At 43.1% G+C, this 20,329-nt stretch overlaps 1 protein-coding gene across 1 annotated transcript; it reads left to right on the forward strand.

The window, feature by feature from the left end:
• Positions 1-15,050: 15,050 nt before the first annotated feature.
• On the forward strand, positions 15,051-18,651 carry LOC105558095 (elongator complex protein 4). The gene is made up of 5 exons (XM_012005614.1): positions 15,051-15,348; positions 16,564-16,751; positions 17,464-18,095; positions 18,164-18,376; positions 18,453-18,651. Exons 2-5 carry the CDS (start codon positions 16,574-16,576, stop codon positions 18,564-18,566), a joined length of 1,137 nt encoding a protein of 378 aa, XP_011861004.1. The 5' UTR covers positions 15,051-15,348; positions 16,564-16,573; the 3' UTR covers positions 18,567-18,651.
• Positions 18,652-20,329: the final 1,678 nt, after the last annotated feature.

Below are 20,329 nucleotides of genomic sequence, written 5' to 3' on the forward strand. Positions count from 1 at the left end.
CTCGTTTCGTTGATAAACGAAGTGTGTAAGAGGGGAGGGGCTTATCCTACTACAGATAGAATCTAGAAGGGACTTTAAAAAATTATCTTTATATATCGTGACAATGACGTGCGATAGTTTATCTTAATCGGAGAAGTGTCCTATTCGAAGGTGGGACAGCTATAATAAATACGGCATAAGTCAAATATAACTATTTCTAGAAATAATTTTTTCTTAATTATCGAGCTTTAATTTTAAACTTTGTCTAACAAATGAGAGACAGTAAATACATCCGAAAACAATTTTTACACCTTTTTTTAACGGATTTTTCTCTAAAACAATGTGAAATTCTACCGGTGTTATTTAATAAAGAGTAGGTATTCATATTTTTGTAACTGTAATATGTGTCTTGGCGAATTTTCAATATGAACATTTCATTACTGTATTGTTAATACGCTATTAAAATTATTTTTAATATAAAATTGGCAATATTATTTCGATATCAAGTTTTTACGTGTTACTAGTTTAATATTAATGTAAGATGTTAACCCTACATAAATTACATAAACTATATTAAAAAGCTCTTCTATTTCGCGACGAAAAAAAAAACTTATCGGATCTTGTGTTACTTCTTTTGTTGCAAGTTAAAATACCAATACATGGGGATGAATTACGAAAGGAGGACAAAGATGACATATTATATTAATAAATGTGACTAATCATTAATGCGTTTTTTATTGAATAAACCATTTGGAAAATTATGTTTTAATTCCTATGCGACTATGTTCTTACTAAAAAAGTAAAAAAAAAACGTAAGTATTCCTTTTTCTTACGCGTGTAATATGCGAAAGAAAATACCAAACGTTTGAGAAACCACAAGTACTGATCCTAAATTCTTTAAAAAAAAATTTAGGAAGGAGACAAAAGAAAAGTAAAATAACCTAAATATTAACATATTTCTCTACTGTGGTTTATGAAGATACATTTATGCCGTACAAATATTGCATATGTTGCTCATCTTTATCGTCCAAAATTATAAACGCTGTGAGATAGAGACGTTTTTTTAAAAAAAAGACGTCAATATTTAACGTGTTATGACTGTATCATCCACAAATATCGTGACAAAACAATGACTCGTCAGTCTCATCTTCTATCTCTTCGATTCTTATTTCGAACCAACACGCCAAGTATCTTCGAGAAACCGTCGGCGTGCCGATAAACGCTTGCGGGTCGTTTAATCGCGGAAGTTAATCAATCGCCCGGGTGGGCAATCGCTAATTGCTCATGGGGAACGATCGCATTCTCTCCCGGTGTACTTGTTTCAATCGCGTTCCGAGGGATAATAACACTACGACGCGGCGGAGCGCGGCCCGCGCGGCTGTGCTCTCGCCTGGGTCGAGTGTCGGCATACGAATGGTAGGGGCGGCGACCTTGTGTACGTACACAACAGCGGGCCGCACGCCGCAAAAACAAATGCGTCGTGTGCCGATTTGCCGTCACCGCCCCGAAATATTCAACGTATCGTGAACTGGACGTACCCCAAATATTATCCGTGACGCGTGTCTCGAGCTGATTCTGGCAAATTTTTTGTATTATCGCATCTCACGCGCGCTTCGCATTGCTATCGGTTCGATAACGTTGCTTGAGATAACGTTTAACTTTACTCGATCAAGGAGTTTGAAATGGTTAACGAAAATATCGCTTGCACAATAATTCAATAACCTTTCGGGCGAAGTTCCGAATAGGAACCCTCCGATTTTTTTGAAACTATACTATTATATTTTTTGTATGTTTGAACGCTGATTACGAATATGACAATGAAAATTTGCGACAAGGTCATTTTCAAGGTCAAAACTAAAAAACCTGCTCAGTTGAGATGCCCATGACCTCTGCTAACTCGCGCACTTTTACTCGTCTGTCAGCCAAAAGCATATCATGGACTTCATCGATAATTTCTAGCGTCACAGCTGTTTTTGGAGATGGTGCGTCTTTGATGCTTGTTCTGGCACGCTTGAACTCATTTACCCAAAGTCGAACGGTTTCATAAGGACACGAGGGGAAACCGCTAACCAAAATCTTGTACACCAATGCCCACTAATGCCCAGTGGGCATTACTTTATTTTGTTATCTTATTTATATTGTTTTATCTTATTTTATCTTTGTATTGCCCCAGCAAGGTCTAATGCCCAAATTAATGCCCAAAAATGCCTAGTAATGCCCAGTAATGCCGCAAATCTGTACACCACAATGCCCTCAGCGGTTTCCCCCTCGGAAGAACATGAGTCACCCAAGGTAGGCAAACTCCTCTCGTGAATTTCCTTTGCTGTTTTTCCTCCCAGAAAAAAGAACTGAATTACACCATACAAATTTCAATTTTATTCATTCCTTAATTGCACTTAAAACGCTTGTGTTGAAGTAACTGTCCAACAACAAATTGGCATCAGAATGACTTGTGACCATAGAATATTCATACTTAAGAAGGAAACTTTATGACCACGTATACGAATGTCGCTGTTGCTCTCTATTAGTATGCGAACCAAGTTACTTATCAAGTCACCCTCGTATAACGCTGCCTTATTAAATAATTTGTTTCCATAACACAAGAAAATCGTTTCTATGTAGAGAACAGTATTCTATATAATAATCTTATTATAAAAATTGCAATTTTATTTTCACCTTAAATCGGGCTTTTTACTTGCATAACTACTGTCCACAATTAATTTATTAAAACTGTTAAACGCTATTTTTTAAGTCAACTTCGAAGCATGCTCGAATGATACTTTGTCTTCCTTGATGCAACACTCGAGTGATTACGTACATCAACGATCATCTCTGTCAAGGGTCGGTTATTAAATCGCGAAAAGGCAGAACTCGTAATTTAAACTAGTATATATTAAAAGCACATAATTAGCACTAAATTATGGTATAAGTGTTTTTTTATAGTATATTTTTAATGGGTATTCTAACTTTTTCGAAACGTAGCATAAAAGTGATTTTTTGCTAAACGGCTGGAGCAATAAAATCAGGACTAGAGCAATAAATTAGCACATAGAGAGCACTAAATCTTCCGTGCATCTCATATGATTATGCTCAGTTTGGCATTTTAGCTTAATAGACCTCAGAACTTGAATTGTTGCGTCTCAAGGCAAGTCCTACTCGAGTTTCTCGATTGCATCGCGATTGCAAATATGACGTTATTAAATTGAGCGCCCCAAGATTTATTAAACCATCTCAAAATCGGTCTCAGCCAATTTCTTGGGCAGAGAAGCGGCGATAAACACGGGTCTAAAAAGGTTGGGCCCGCCTAGCATTTAGCAGTCGTACCGGGGTTTCGGCAAAACAGCGAAACGTCGTGCAAGAAATTCGATTCTTACCGAGCCAACACCGCGAGGACGAGTAACCGAGACGTCTAATATCTCAGAGACCTATGCGGTGTCCTAAATTGTCGGTGGGCGTTCGACTAATGGGTCGTAATGAGAGTTGTCGGGCCAGCATAATGACCATGCTGAAACGAATGTTGAGTTCTCTCGATCGGCTCGAAAGGGAAACACTTCTCGATGGGAAAGGGATATGCGGGCGTGCGCGCGCGCGCGCAACAACGGCCAACAAAAATTCTCCGGTCCTAACAAATTGCTATCCACTTTGTCCGGTAAGATCTTTGGCGACCATTTCGCGTAATATTAGACGCACGAGACGTGACTGCGGTCGTTCCGTCCGACCGAAAGGTATAACTAAAATACCGCAATCTCTCTCATTTCTTGCAGTTGCTTTTATTCGGCAACAATTAAATTTGACGAACACAATGGCTTAGCAAAGTGGCCCGCGGCATCAGCCTCTGACAAGAGCCTATTCCCATACAGCACAGATGGTTGCAGTTGCATTGCAGAAACGTTGCAATTTTGCAGATTGCAGTGCAATCTTGCAGAGATCTTGCAGGGATATAAAATTGCAAACTTTCGATAGCAATATTGCAGCAATGTTTCAAAAATAATAAAAATACTATATTTTCTATTTAAAAAATTTTTCTAATTACGAGAATTTATAATGTTATTTTCGTTGATACCAATAATGCGCGAATTATTAAGTACTTGATCAGTGCGGTATTGCTCGCAATCTCCATCTATTGCGAAGCGACATAATCTCCTTAGGTTGCTTCGCAATAGCTTGCTGTGTATTGAAAAAGGCCCGGATGCATATGTAATTAGTAAATTCTCTGCTTATGTACAACAACAACAAATTATTCCAAAAATATTGCACCACAACATTGCTATAATGTTGCACTGCAATCTCTCTGAGGGCGGACATTTCAACGTTGCTGCAATCCTCCAGAAACGTTGCAGCAACGTTGCTGCAATATTGCAATTTTGCAATGTAACATTTCTGCAATCTTTCTATGCCGTGTGGGTTCTTGACTGGAATATTAAAAGCAAACCCGAAGGACAAGGATGCGTCTCAAAATTATTGTCTCAATCATTTAAAATGAAGTTAAGAGTTATAATACGCAACGTTAAATGTATTGCAAGTTCAGAATTCTATCTGGACAATAATATAAAAAGTACGTTTCATCAAGTCGGATTCAGATCGAGCCAGAACGAGCGCGAACGAGCGCGAACGAACAAGTCGCCGCAAGGAGCGCTGTACTCAAGAAAGAGAGCAGATCAAATTAATCATACAAAACTAATTTTGTATAAGTGTAGGAAAACGAGTCTACTTATGTGCTACCGTAAATACTTCGTTGAGATACCTCTGACGATTGCGAGACAAAGGCATAGAAACATCCGTTAATTTACCTACACATCATTAAAAAAATTAGGCCACGTAAATTACATTTCGTAGTTCTCTCTCCCAGCCCCGTAGGTGATCCTCTTTCCTAAATTCTGTGAGCTAGAATATGATATTTTGTAACGAGATATATTGTCAAGAATAATCGAGAGGCCGGAATTGAGTACCTTTGTGGCAACGTCGTTCGATCAAAACAACAGCGTCTTGTTCGCTAGGATGAGCGCCACTGCCGCTGGACTGATCTCGTCGGTCTCGTTCGCCGCTCGGCAAGTGACTCACTCCCGAGGTAGGATAAGAATGAACGCGAACAAATAACCTCGAGTTTCTCTCGTGCAACACCGCAACCGATCGCTCGGTCGCGCGCGATCGTCCCCTCCCCCCCTCCTGTATTACATCGCCGATTGAGTACCGCTGGCAATCTAGTCGGAGTGACATCCTTGTTGCGAGCCGCAGCTCTGATGACGTCCGACACGTGTCATTCGCAGCTTTGAACAAGGACGGGACGCGAGTAAACGACGAAACGCGATTTTTGCGCAGATCGCGCGTTCGTTATCGCGGGTCGTTAAGAATTTATTGCGTTGCTCGAGGCACGTGTAAAACCGTATGTACAAGCTTCCCTTTTGCAGCGTCACGAGGGATATCGAGGTAGATTTAAAAGATTGTCAAATTAAAAATAACTTTCTTTTTATAGCATCGCAGGAAATATATTAAGGCAAATTTAACGATTGCCAGAAACAATCTCACTCGTATTTAACACGATATATTAATTAGGGCAGCGCCGCTTAAATTATCTTCTGCTCACGTGACTGAAGTGACTCAAGTGTTATTTAAGTTTGATAAACACCCAGTACGGATGTAAGTGCGTAAATATTACTTGAAACACGCGGATAATTCTACTCGATATTTTCTAAATGTGTTGTGCGTAAAACACCTCGTGTTAAAATGCAAACTGTTATTCGAACTTTGATAAAATCAATATGTTATTAATAATTCGGTGAACGAACTTCTCGTGAAACCGTAATATTGTACAGATAACGGTACAGATAAAAATCAAATATAGATAGAAATCATACTCGTCCAGTTGTGAATATTCTGATAATTTTGTGATGTAATTCCATAATAACAAATTATGCATGCTCCTTTTTTTCTATCGTAAACAACAATTCTACTTCGAACAGCCGTTATTTTTCTCGTAATATTTTCTATACTTATATTACAAAAAAAATCACAGATTGTTGTTTAAGGGATTCATGGAGCGACAATAAAATTCAACGAAATGTCTTTTTCCCATAAATTGTATTTTCTCGCTGGAAACACGCGAAATCTCGTAATTTTCCATCATCGCGTAGTCACGTTTCATCGGGTCTGTCTATAAAGATCTCGACAATAGGTCTCCGTATCGCGGCAAGTCGCTCTCCGGGATTCGACGAGACAAATCGGGAGCACGCGGATCTCAAGCGGGCGCGCCGAGAGGAAGGAGCGGCCGCCGCTTCAGGATCTGGTTCAGCGCGGTTAGCTCCTCGGCGGAAATCGCGATTCCCACAGCTTTCCCCCGCCGCTCGTGGTGACCCACCGTACGTGCGCCTCATTGTTCGCGGCGCGCCGACACTGCGATTATGAATGAGCGGAACGCGAGGCACGCAGCTACACGCATCGCGACCTGGACACGTGCGCGTACGCGAGGTAGCTTCGGCGAGAGAGAGAGAGAGAAAAAGGGACCGAGGAGGTGAAGCCATGCAAGTACGCGCGATTATCGGCGATCCTATTACACCGTGTCGAGTAGCGTTTCCTGTCGATTCCCGCCCCCACCTCGCGCGCCACCCCCACCGTCTCGCGTTCGTGATAACGTGCTATCAATTGGACGATATCGCGAGAGAGCGGAGCACCAAACGCGATTGCGCGGCCGTTTCTCGACAAGATGACGTTGCATCGATTAATCTCAGATATATACCTGAATTGTAAAACGACTTGATTGCGTAGCTTAGAACGGCGAAGAAAATAATTTCTCTGCCCCTGACATTCTACTCGTGAACAATTGTTTTGATTATTTTAGATTCGCAACAATATGCTGCTTTTTCAAGTCGCCAAAATGTCACAAGGTGGGCGATAACTTTCACCACGATCGGCGAGATTAATAAGAATGATAAACGTAAAATACGAAGGAGATTGCTTTCCACGTGCACTCGTAAGGCAACCGATGCCCCTCTTCAGCATTACAGAGAGTTCGTTCCCTTCATTAGCGAAATCCCGTAAGAAACGAACGTGGTATCGGGCGAGGATGCGAAATCTCGCGAGCTACAATGCACTCCGGAGTCAAATTCGGCCCATTGATAAATCGTTCCCGCGGTATCTCCGCGTTTTACACGCCGCGGCGGGTCTCTCCTGCGAGCGCGCGAGTTAATTATATCAACTTGGTAACAGTTTCGAGTGACGCGAGTGTGTTACCTATCACCTTTGTGGCGCTGATGGCGACTCGTAGGACGGGCGTCGGCACACGTCACGTTACACGTATACAGCAACACACCCGATGACCCGACGTCATCCGCCGTGGGGAAGTTGTTATCGTTCATCTTTGCTGCGCGGCGCACGCGACATTTATAAAGCGCGCCCCCGGTGACGCTCGCATTTACGTATTACTTAATATCACACGCCCGTACGTGTTGACAGCGTAATAATTACGGCGAGCGAAACGGCGCGACTACGTCATACTCGAGTTGCCAATTGCCTTGAACAAATTATTTCAAGTGCGCCCCCCTCTCCCCGCCACCCCCAAAGGCGATCCTTCGAGTTGTCAATGATCGATTCGGCGGACTGTGCGCGACGCGCCGTTGGAAATTAATAAATACTGTGCATCGATTGATACCGTGTATGAATTTATCACGCAAATGCTCGCCGCTCGTACTCCCGATAATTTCCCGCTTCGACGTAACGTATTAATCTTTAAGCCGTACTTTTTGTATTAATAACGATTGTTTGCCTTGAAACTATTATTATCCGCCGTAGCATTCCCGGTGGGCATTTTTTCAACACTCTTTTTTAATTAAGGTATTTAGTTGGAGCATTACTTTGATTCTTTCGGTTATTTCGATAGAATAATTGTAACAAAATATGCATTGTACCTCCCGAAACGTGAACGTATCTCGGTCAATTACGTACCTGAGAAAATGACCCTTTCAAAAAAAAGGCGCCAGACACAAGCGCCATTCGGTCGAGAACCATTTAATTTAATTATATGAAAATATCTTGTTACAAAAAACATTGCTATCCTATCTACAAAAGTAATGATATCAACAACTGCGTCAATTAAAATGCATATCAATTGTATATGTATATCGCAAGAATTGTGCGTCAACGCATCCTGGGCTACCCACAAAAATTCGTTATTCATAAAAAGGCACCAGACATAAGCGCCATACATTTTATACAAAGATATTTCAGAGGAAATATCTCAGGCCATATCACTAGTACATCACTTCCGCTTTTTAGATACTTTTCACAATTATATTGCAAATACACAGATCTTCGATAATTATGCTATAAAAGGTTGCTTGAGTTTTTGCAAGTTCTAATAGAATTCTTGAGGTAATTTTGCTGAAATTAAAATGAGGGGAAAACCGCTGAGGGCATTGTGGTGCACAGATTTGCGGCATTACTGGGCATTACTGGGCAATTTTTGGGCATTACTTGAGGCATTATAAAGATAAAATAAGATAATAAGATAAAGTAATGCCCGCTGGGCATTAGTGGGCATTGGTGTACAAGATTTTGGTCAGCGGTTTCCCCCTCGAATTGAAACTATTATCAGATACATATGTATACATACACACGTATCTACACATATATTTTCACATTCCATGGATATACGAAATATCATGTGCTGTTAAAAGTTAGCGTTGTAACAAATATAATGAAATATTTACTACAAAATTTATATCAACCTTAAAAAATATTTTTAAAAACAGGTAAAAAGATTCCAAGTATAAGCGCCATTCAATCGAGAACCGTATAATTTTATGATATGAAAATATTTTGTTGCAAAAAAAACATTCCTATCCTCTCTACAAAAGTAATGATATCAACAAACTGCGCCAATTAAAATGGATATAAATTATATATATATCGCAAGAATTTTGCGTCAACGCATCCCGGGCTAACCCACAAAAAATTGGTTATTCATTCTGACGATCCCATTTATTTCGAGAGAGCGAGACATTTGTATAGGGTGCGCGGTGATATGCAAAGGTCTCCGCGCAAACATTTTGCGCGGGACGTTCGTGACAATGACGTTACGCGTAGCGAGGATCGTAAGAACGCCCCTGCATTGACGTAAAGCCAAGGTTAACGCAGGGACGTCTCGAATCGAACGCCTACGGGAAACTAGCACGGGCGCGACCTACGACCTTAACAATTCCACGCGTCCACCTGTTCCGTCTCGATTTCAACGCTGCGTTAAATTCATCGATTTACCCGGCGTTGGTAGAGGCGCAATTAATTAGCGTGACCGAATGAAAAACATTTTAAAACCTTTTATTTGATTCCTGGTAAAGCACACACGAGCTTTTTTTTAGCTTATACGCTTGCACGATTAAATGGCAATCACCTCGCTTTAAGGAAAGGGGAAGAGAGATCAAATTGTATTTGAAAAAATCACATTTCTTGCTCGTTAGTAGTAGATTTTTATCGTTGTATCGTTAGCGCTTACACGGAGAAAATACAGGGTGTAAAATTTTGACGTAATCTCTGGTGGTTTTGCTTTTTTACAGTAAGTCAAGTATGTCATAAATCACGAATATTAGGGAGCAGGCGTGAAGTAAACAACCTTGGATATTTAAACTGTTGGAAAATACTGTTTCAAAATAATAATAATAAAATAAATAATTAGAGCGTTCAGTGGAGATAAAAACTTCAAAATCGATAGTTATGGCACTTTACTTCTTAGGTATAAGCTATAATATTTATATTTATAATGCGTTATGCGTAAAATCAATATTTTTAAAATTTTTTACACACACACACAACTTGTGTATGTATACGCATTCTTGTCCGAGGACTTCATTATTTTCTATTTTCGGCTAAAAGTACTTTTACAAGGACATTTCTAGATCAATACGTGACATTGAAGAGCAAAAACCTCACCCAACTGCTTATCTTCAACCGTCCGTCTGATAAGCATGTCATTTGAAGCCAAACCGATTCGACGTATTAGAAACTAGAATTGTGTGTTGTCAAAACTTAGGTATTCTTTCATTCGACACAGTGTTTACATAGTTTTAACATCAACTAGTGCAAGGGATACTTGTTTATTGAATCGCTCGTTTCCGATAACCGAAAGATACAAACGTGCATCCGGGAACTTTCGAGATTGAATTTGTTACGATACAAACCAAAAATACGAACGATCAATTCAGTCTTCGCGCCACGAATTAAGTAGAGGAAAGTCCCCTATTATGAGATAGGCCCCTAATAAGAGATAGCGGAGTGACTGCTAAATTAATAGGCGTCATCCGTTGGTTCCACCATGAATTTATTGCCCTTGGAGTGAAATCTGTTTAGTGGAAAATTGATTGTTAGATCGTGTAATTGTCGCGAAAAAGGATTTGTGATTGAATTTGAACGTTGAAAACCTATTATCTCGTATTAGAATCCTACCTCATAATAGAGGACTTTCCTCTACATACCTTCCAATATGCTCGGAATTGCACACTTGTGTAATGAATAATCCGTGATTGCGGGTTGGATAAAATCAGGCTGATAAGAATTTATAATCGATCGAGATACTGTTAGGATCAAATGTGTATCTAGATATCCGTTATCGAAACGGTCACACTGCGAGAGACTTGTACAGTCTAAAGTCTTCTCTAGCCGAGTCTGTATACATCTGCCACCTTCGCCAGTTCTATAGCGACTGACTGTGTCAACCGTTTTAGCGATGATTCTAGCAATTATCATTAGGACATGTGCTTAGATGGCGTTATTCATTACTTGCATTTTCCAAAGATTTATCTAGAGAAACGCCGAGTTTACGTAAAAGCCGGTGGAAATACTGCCAAAAGTTTTTCTATCTCGAGACACGGTAGTGTCTCGCGCCAAGTATAGGCGTAGCTAGAACCGCGCGCGCGAGACATGTGTAGGTTACGCGAGTTGACAGGCCCTCGGATTTTCGGATCTCAACAACGGCTGATTCGATAAATTTCTAAGTGGACTCAATCGATAGCTTGGGTTCGATTTGCATAATAAAAGTGTTTTTATTTTTCTCCTACGTGTACAGCTTTACGCAGCGGGTATGTGCATGACAATGCGACGTTGTCGCGTGCGTGCGAGTGACGCAAACGTAAGCTTGCCGAGTGTCGAGCCAGAAGAACTCGGCGCGAAATTACCACAGACTTCTATATAGAAAAAAGTCCTCTATCATGAGATAGGTTTTTAATGTGAGACAGCAGGTTTAAGGCCGAATCAGACTAGCAATTGCCGGCTCGGATTGGATTGGCGACTGATGATTGCCCGTTAGCCAATGAGAGTCGATTCAATCGCCGGCTGCTTCGCCGTCATTGGCTAGAAAAGACAATCGCCAATCCCAATCCGATCCGAGTTGGCAATTGCTAGTCTGATTCTGCCTTTGCGTAAATAAAGCAGTTATGAGGTCTGTTCGCGTCGCATGCCCCAACATGTTCCAGCTTGCCTCAATGACCAATACCGTCACTTAAATCGTAAATAAAATGACGGTATTGGTATCGTTGGGGCAAACAGGAGCATGTTGGGGCATGCGACGTGAACAGACCTAGTGATACACCGATGCACACATACTACTTTATTTACCTAATAAGACACGGGCGAACTCTTGCCTCACTTTTCAGCTCGACGGTAGTAGTCTAGTAGTATATAGAAGTCTGTGGAAATTACGCGCGAGAATCTCGGGATTCTTTCTGGACGTAGGTGGCACAGTGAAGATACGTCGGACACGGAATACACGTATTATATATCGGCTCGCTCGTGGCAAAACGCGAGCGTTACTCGTGCGCGCGCGCTTCCATGTCCAGGGCGCAGAGGCCTAGCGGGGAAGGAAGGAAGGAAGGAAGGAGAGACGCCGACTTTGTAACAAGTTCGAATTCCCACAGCGGCGTAGGCACACCTACGCCTGCTCGGCACGACGAGACCGGGTGGAGGAAGGAGAAAGAGGAGGAGAAGAAGAAGAATGAGAAGGAGAAGAAGAAGAAGACGAGGAAGGCAGCAGGAGCGAAAGAGACGAGGCAGACTCACCATGTGAACGTTGGAGAGGCCGATCGGATCGCTCTGCTTCTTGTCCGTCTTCTTGGCCTGCCGCTTCGCCTTGCTCTCGAGGAAGCGCTGCTTCAGCGCTATCGTGTCCTGTAAATTCTGTTCGCACAACCCGTTGAAACTCTGATCGAACCTGGGGGCGCAATCGGTCTGTCGGCGCCGATAGCTCTCGATTCTTCGTCGCAGGCGGTCCACGACCGCCTGCCTCTTCGGGGGGGCCACCTCACCCATGCCGGGTGCCTGGCCCATTTGCTGCTGTTGCTGCTGTTGGTGCTGTTGCTGCTGCTGGTGCTGCTGATGCTGCTGTTGCTGCAGGTGCAGCTGCTGCTGGCCGGCTAGGCTCAGTTGACCGGCGTTGAGCTCATGGATCGCGGATTGGCCGAGAACGTTGCCGGCGTGGCCGTTCGGGCCCTGGCCCGCGCACACGGAGATGCTGCCGGGGCCGACGCCGGGGGGGCCTTGCGGGGGCTGACGGGGCAGGAGCCCCCCCGCCTCCATACAGCCCCCTAAATCCACCGCAGGATAAGCCAGTTCTCAATGCTGATTGCCACCGAGGTGGTCGCCGTCGTCCTTTATCACCGGCTTCACCGCCGTCTGCGTGACGCGCATCCTCCGCGTCCACCCCGCTGGCCCGCCGACAATCGTGCCTGACTTCCGGGCGCAGGGGAGCATCTGGCCCTACCGCGCCGGCCGGCCGGGCTTGACCGCGGTCAAGATCGACGTGTCGCCCGTCGAGGACGCTTCTCACGGCGACGATTGCCCTTTTCCTCTCGCAACACCGACGTTCGCGGGCAAGGGAAGAGGACTCTCCCGTCGTTGTTTCGGGATTCGATTCGGCCGCGGGGACACCGGGGTCGTGCACGCGCGCGCGCGGGGGCCACGGAGCGCGCCAACTTCAGGCTACGAGCGTAACGCGATGCCGCCGGCGCGCGCGCACGCGGCACCTACGCGACGGACTTGGTCAATGAACGCGCTCGCGTTCTCCGCCTTTTGTTTCCCGATCCACGTGACCGAGTGCGCGATAAGCGCGCGCGTCGTCGCGCGGCTCGTTCTCTCTCTCTCTCTCTTTTCCCCCCGCACGCTCTCTCACTCCGGAGACTCTTCCTCGTGTATTTCAAAACTCCGCGCAACCGCGACCTCCTACATCCGCAGCCACGTTCATGATTGTAACGGCCCCTACGTTTACGGCGAGCCAAACACACACGGATCGGTTGTTCACTTTCTACGTGGAAAAAAAACGTCACTTGTTGCAGCTCCCCAGGATCGAGCGCCGCACGACAGGACTTGGAATATCGGCGGCCGAGGCGCGCGGGCCACCGCGTACTGTCACTCTCGGCGACGACGCGCCGCGCGGCGCGGAAGATTCGACGACGACGGCGGGACGGAAGGTTCGCCGCGCGCGACTAACTCGACGATAAGAGCCCGCTCGAGTCCTTTCTCTCGCGCGCTCCTTCTCTCTCCGTCCCGCGGACGCCGCGCTGTCCTCCTCCTCGCTCCTCCCGCCTCGCTCCGCCCCGCGGCTTCGCCGCGCGCGTTGCTCTCGTCGCGGCGGTGCCTGGGCCGCTGCGTGGAGCGTGGAGGGGAGGACACGGAGCCCGCGACACACGAGACTTTCGCGGTTTCACAATCGGGCGCCTCCTCCTCGGCTCGGCCGGCGCGTCGCGCAGCGTAGCACGGCGTAACGTCGCGTCGGCCGTCCGCGCCAAACTCGGCGAGTAATCGCGCGGCAGAATATCGTCGCACCGATCGATCTTGCGCTCAATCGCGCCGAATGATCGGTCGCCGCGGTCGGGGGAGGCACAGGCACACTGAGTAAACGGCGACGCGACGCTCGGTATTTACGGCGCGGATTTGCCCGGTGCGTCGAGCGCGCTGGACGTCACAACAGGTAGTTGAGCGAGGGCAGCGTGCTGCCGCTTGTCTGGAGAAAGAGAAGAAAAGAGAGCGGGTGGGAGAGCGGGAGGTCGTCAAACGGCACCGGCGCGGCGCGGAGCGGCGCGACGCGCGGAAGGGAGACGACGCTCGCCGAACGGAACGAGGAGGGAGCGCGCTCGCGCGGGGCTACGCCGGCGGGGCGCGGGGAGCGGGGCGTGGGGCGAAGGCGTGCGCGCGAGCCAAAGAGAGCGAGGCAGGACTGGCGCGGGAAGGGGAAGGGCGCTCTCAACGTACACACGGCGTGAGTTCCTCTCGCGCGCATTCGCCACGAATCCACCGCTCGCGTGCGACGGCAACAAACTTGCGCGTACCTTTCTGATTTTTTTTCTCTCTCTCTCTCTTTTCAGAAAGCTCTCTTCTCACTTTCTTTTTCTTCCAGCGACTCCCTGGGCGTTTAATAAACAACGATTTCGATTCCTCTGGAATCTGTCGCTTGTTTCCCTCCGCACGCCGCCTCGGTTTTCTCGAATCGTCAGCCCCGCGTTTTTCTGACGTCTCGCCGCGGACGACCCATCGGCGGTGCCGTTCCCTCGTACGCGCGCACTTTGGACCGCGCGCGGCGCGCGGACGTTGCTTCACTGCACCGACACCCCTCGGGGGCTGCCGGAGTCGATCCAACGAGCGATCGTCCCGATGAATCACGTGTCGCCCAGCGCTCGCGCTCGCGCACGCGCGCGCGCGCGCGAGATTTTGTATCAACAATTACATAACCTCGCTTTTCTCCGTCCCTGCGCTTCGTTCGCGTGCGCGCGCGCACTCGCGCGTCCCCGCGCAGCGGAGATCGTCTGGTCCTCTATTTCTCTCTCGCTCTCTCTTCTCGTCTCACGCGGACACTCGCGCGCGATCGCACCCGGCGGACGAAACGTGGACGCGCGCGAGAAACGCCACCGCGAAATCGCTCCTAGCGAACGCGCGGTGCCATTAACAGAACTGCGCGTAGGGCAGAACGGCGGAGAGAACGTGCGTCCCGTTCAAACGGCGAACCGTAATTGCTGCCGCCGCGACGCCGCCGCGCCCTGGCGGCGACGCGGCGAACCGCCTGGCGCCGCGGGGCCGCCGAGCTCCGGTCGAGCGTGGCGCCACCGTCCGGCGGATACAGGGACTCCCGAGCGAACGTCAGAAACGCGTGCCTCTTTCTGAATCCTCCTCGCGTTTTGTTGTTGAGGAACACACGTGTTGAAGATATTGGAGTTTCGCGGCTGTTCTTTTCAGACTGTTCCGCGCACCTGCCACCCACGAGTGCGACGCTCGTCCGTGGGACTCGATTGACCGTTACGGTGTGATCGTCTTGTTGAAAAATCTCCCGCAAGTGAGAAAGTAACCTCGACCGATCGAACTGGCGAGACTCTGACCCCTTTTACACCGTTAAATTGGTTGGTACGTGTATCAAGTTGACGCGGACTAAACATTTGATACCTTCCTGTTTACACCGATCTATCTCGGAACAGATTAGGTTAGGTTTTTACTCCAGATAAAGTCTAATGTTTTCGGAGTGACAAGTCTACTTCTTGTAAATCGGTCGATATTTATAAAAATAATGGAGACAAGACAAATTCTAGCGTCATTTATAACATTAGTTATAACGTTATTCGAAATTTTAAGTGTGCAGCAAGAAGCCAGAAAAACCGTCTCAAGAATATAATGAAACGTATGAGGATAAAATTGAGAAAATTGTATCTTCAACAGAGGAAAGAGTTGCTTGTACAATGGAGTCAAATGATTGATCCAAAATCACTGACTCTTATTTTAGATGGTATTCAATACCAAAGAAGAATATGGACCAAAGAGAGGACTAACGATTTTCGGCAAATAATCGTAGAAGATCATTTCACTCTGTCAGATTGGCTAGCTACTCTTCGAATGTAGAAAAAAAAACTTTCACAACGCTTCGTGACATTGTTCGAACAGAGTTAGAACCCAAACTTCTTTTCCTGGTATCCAGATAGCCTTTATCTGTCGAAAAACAGGTCGCAATAATTCTGTATAAATTGATCCGAAATAAAATCGTTTACAGCGCGCTGACATCTTTTGATACGCGTATCAACTTGGTCTGATACTCGCGAGTCAGGAGTATCGAACCAAAATGATCCACGCGCGTTTATACCAAACGTATCAAGTGATTTGATACGGATATAGTACTTGGTACGCGTTGCTTCCGACGGTTTACGCACTTTGGCTCGAGATCTTTGTTGATGTTTTCCACAGACGACGCGATGTCTCGTCTTTGATTTCGGAAAATGTGCTGTAGAAAATTTCCGGCAAGTCCTTCCAAGGGTTTAGGCATTAGAACTGTGTTGAAACATTTGAACACATGTTCTGCGTGGCGTGATTTGAGATATACAGATTGTCTTACGTTAAAATGCCCAAAAGTGAGATATAGATACTAATCTGAATTAATATTTCAGAAGTACAAGAAGTTTGCCAGCGCTTTGCACCAAGAATTCCCTGTTTGTCTTGGTGTTTTATATCGCGCATTTATTTATTTTGAACGTGTGTCTAATTGAAAGAAAGGAGCTTTAAAAATCGCAGCGTCAAATATGATTTCAGTTTTATATTGCAACGTTAAAATACTTTTTAAAAATTATATTTCAGATAATACCAGATGGCTTCGGACGCAAAAAGGACAATCTTAGGTGGGATAAAGCCTAAAACTAAGCTGCCGGTAATATTAGGCACGAAGCCTTCTTTGAGGAACTCACAGTTGCTTGTTTCAACGGGGATACCTTCATTAGACAGCACGATAGGCGGAGGTTTACCTATTGGCACGATATTTTTAATTGGTATGCATATTTATATAATTGCTTATATAATTGATTTTTAAAACATTTTCTTAGTATAATTTCAAATTAATTTTAAAAAATTAATTTTAAAAAATTAATTTGAAATTATACTAAGAAAATTGAATACAAGCTCGGTTTTTTTAAAATCAAGGAACTAAAAATGTAAAGCCAATAGTATTTTATTTAATTATTGTATTAACATCATCGACATATCATTATAGGGACACTATACGCTGAAGATGACTAAGTACAGTCGAAACGTCCGTTAATTATTTCTACACAAACATAGATTTAAGAAATTGCGTTTTCATACTGTCATCATCAAAAGTCAGATTAGAAAAACAATGTAATTTGTACAGCTGACTTGTATTGTTTTATTAAATTATTTGTCGCTCGTAATACTATTGGTCTTACATTTTTAATTCCTTAATTGGAAATTGTTTATTATTTTAAATTCGTAAATTTGTTGACAACAACATTCCACTTAAACGATACTGTGTTATGTCCGAAGAGAAACCGGCGCACAGATGGAAAACTGTATATGAATTCACATTAAAAATTATTGGCTATCTACACCTTGCTTGGACCTCTAAGGCGTTTTCGTTCATTTATATATTTGTGTTTCTTTTGCTAGATATGATATTTAAATGATATTGAAATGATATTTAAAAACATTGCACACGTGTATGTTTCATAAAATATTTACTTCTAGAGGAAGACAAGTATGGCTTCTACGCTAAAATCATGTTGAAATATTTCATGGCTGAGGGAGTGGTCATATCTCAGCCTCTGCTCATTGCGTCTCAAGATGCCCAATCTTCCCAACTTGTGTCGGGATTACCTGCGGTTGTAGACGACTCAGAAGAACGTACGAAAGCTACAGATAATGCGAATGAGCCAATGAAAATAGCTTGGCGATATCAGAACATGAAACTGGTAGATCCAACCCCCGCGGGAGGTCGAATATTTGGTCATTATTACGACCTCTCAAAACTGATGCCGCGGGATCTCTTAGAACGTTCTGACATAAAACAGTGGCAAAATAATGAGGAAACGACAATGGACAAGAACGGTAAATTTCAGAACGCTGCGTATACTGATCTATTGTGCACCGTAGAAAGAACTTTACGCGATGGGCAACATTTTCTCTCTGACGCGCAGGATGGGAAAACCAAGATCTTAAGAATCGCGATTCATTCTTTGGGATCTAGATTGTGGCTTAGCAACACGGAGGAGGATTCGAATCGTGATCTGTTAAAATTCTTATATTGCTTCAGAGCACTTTTAAGGCAGTCCTATGCGGTCGGCGTAATAACTATACCAGTTAATAATTTCGATAATACTGTAAGTATAAAGAAATTACTTCTGTGTCACAAAGACCAATCTCACAGTCTACATTTTTTGTTTTCTAGGATAACGTTATCGAAAGACTCGAGCATTTGTCGGATATAGCAGTCGGAGTAGAATCGTTTGCAGGATCTGTAAAAGAGATCAATCCGTTATTTAAAGAGTATCACGGTCTTTTGCATATTAAGAAATTGTGTGCACTAAATGGTTTGTCACACGGCAGTTCGCAATACAGAGATCTAGTATTTAAATTACGCCGTAAAAAGTTCCTCATAGAAGTTAGTAGATTTTGATATTTTGTTTTCTTTCAAATTGATGTCGATATAAGATTTTACATTGCTTGTTTGTTTACAGGTTTTGCACTTGCCGCCAGAATTTGGTGATACGTCACAACGAGAGCAGGACGAGACGGCAATACCTAGCATCGGATGCGCGAGTGGATCTCATAAAAGTGTACTCGATTTCTAGGTTCATGAATGTTATTACGAAATTACATGTGATATTTTTGACGTGTATTTTTTCCTGGAAAAATTAAATTTCTATTTTGTTAAAATAGGTTATTTTAAATTAAAATTTTACATTCACCTCACTCTTCGCGAAGTATTATTCGAAATTCGCTACTCGAGGGTAGCGCAAGTTTGTGCCTTGCCAAGTTCGCCTCTTAACAAGCAAGTGGTAAAACAGAATTTTTACGTACGCTTAGGTCACGCCTATCCCGTTTAACGGGAAGTGCGTGGTGCGGCGGCTGAATTAATGTAGAGAAGAGGAGATAGGCTTCGTGAACACTTACAATAATGCGCATAAAGTATCTTTTTGCCATGTTACGTTGTACATGGGCTCAACCTATAAGTTCGTTTACACCGTAAGAATACAATTTGTGATGGGAGATTCCTACAATGAATACGAAATCCCCAGAATAATCATTTACTATCTATATAATTAATATCTGAGAAAGAAAATGAAACTTTCGTAATAGTATTGTAATGTTTCTTGATAAGTTAATAATATTTCAGCATAATAATAAAATAATTGCATGATTAATAATTCAAATTTCCATTGTGAACAATTGATGCCATGAAGAAACTGTAATACCGGACAATATCTAAATATTTAATAATTTTATAAATGCTTTACTATTCAAATACTATTTTTCTATAAAAAAACATAATTAAAATCTTTATTTTTTTACTTTTAAGAGTATTCTTAATAGTTTAAAATCTTTATAATACTCAATAGAAAATGGTAGTTATTTGTATTACTCTTATTACATATCAGCTTCGCATAGAAAACTGTTTTAATATCATTAACACCTTTCGATCATTTTTGTGATTTTTCTAAATTTTCCGAGATATTGAATGTTATCTTTAAAGTCTAGTACTTTAAAGCAATTTACCAAGAGACCTTTTGTACAAGGAATGAGTTTACAAAAACTCGCAATACGTATATTTGTCACTAAATAATAATAATTAAAACAACACATAAACACATAAATGTTAAAAACAATTTTTTTGTATTACTTGTTACAAAATTGTGTTTTCTTTACACCGGTTGATTTGTATCATTATTCTGTTAAAAAAAGTATTAAGGTAAGATGATAAAAAAATGAATATTTTACAAGATATTTTGTAATTTATGTCAAAATATTGGAACTTTCAAACCTTAATAACTCAAAAAGTTCTTAATAAAAAAATACTTTATTATAGCGTTTTGGAAAGCTCTCGAGGTCAGCTACAAGAATATGTAATAAAAAATAGGGGATGCCATTTAACAAAATTGGTGTGACCTTTATGTGACCTTCAAATAATTCTTCAAGGTCAAACCAATGGTACCATCTTATGGCCCCCTCGAAACCAAACAACTTTTGTCTGAAACTTTTTTCGAAATAATCCATTCCAACCGAGAAATATTATTGTTTCAAGATAAACGCCCAACCCTGTATTTAATTATAAGTATATGTATAGAGAATTGGACGTAAAATGTGTCCATTCGTGTTCTTTTTTTACATATATATAATCTCGGTTTGTACATACATATAAAAACATAATAAGAAAAGAATTAAAAATAATCAAAAGGATAAGTTTTGCATTTTTTTTTTCATTAGAAGTTTGAAGAAAGAATTGTCCGTAGGGTGTCCCGAAATTCGAGGATAATAAGATTGCAGCGCGAAAGTTTGTGAAAAATTAAGTAAGAAAAGTGAATACCATTGTGAAAAATTAACTAGTATTTTAAGT

This window comes from Vollenhovia emeryi, unplaced genomic scaffold (assembly GCF_000949405.1).
Source record: "Vollenhovia emeryi isolate VEMERY1.0 unplaced genomic scaffold, V.emery_V1.0 DF939383.1, whole genome shotgun sequence".
Lineage (NCBI taxonomy): Eukaryota > Metazoa > Arthropoda > Insecta > Hymenoptera > Formicidae > Vollenhovia > Vollenhovia emeryi.

Bases quoted from the DNA above. Each gene is read 5' to 3' on its own strand.
- LOC105558095 (XM_012005614.1), top strand. From the start codon at position 16,574: ATGGCTTCGGACGCAAAAAGGACAATCTTAGGTGGGATAAAGCCTAAA. The intron at 16,752-17,463 runs GTATGCATATTT...ATTTACTTCTAG, and splicing joins TGGCACGATATTTTTAATTG to AGGAAGACAAGTATGGCTTC. The intron at 18,096-18,163 runs GTAAGTATAAAG...TTTGTTTTCTAG, and splicing joins TTAATAATTTCGATAATACT to GATAACGTTATCGAAAGACT.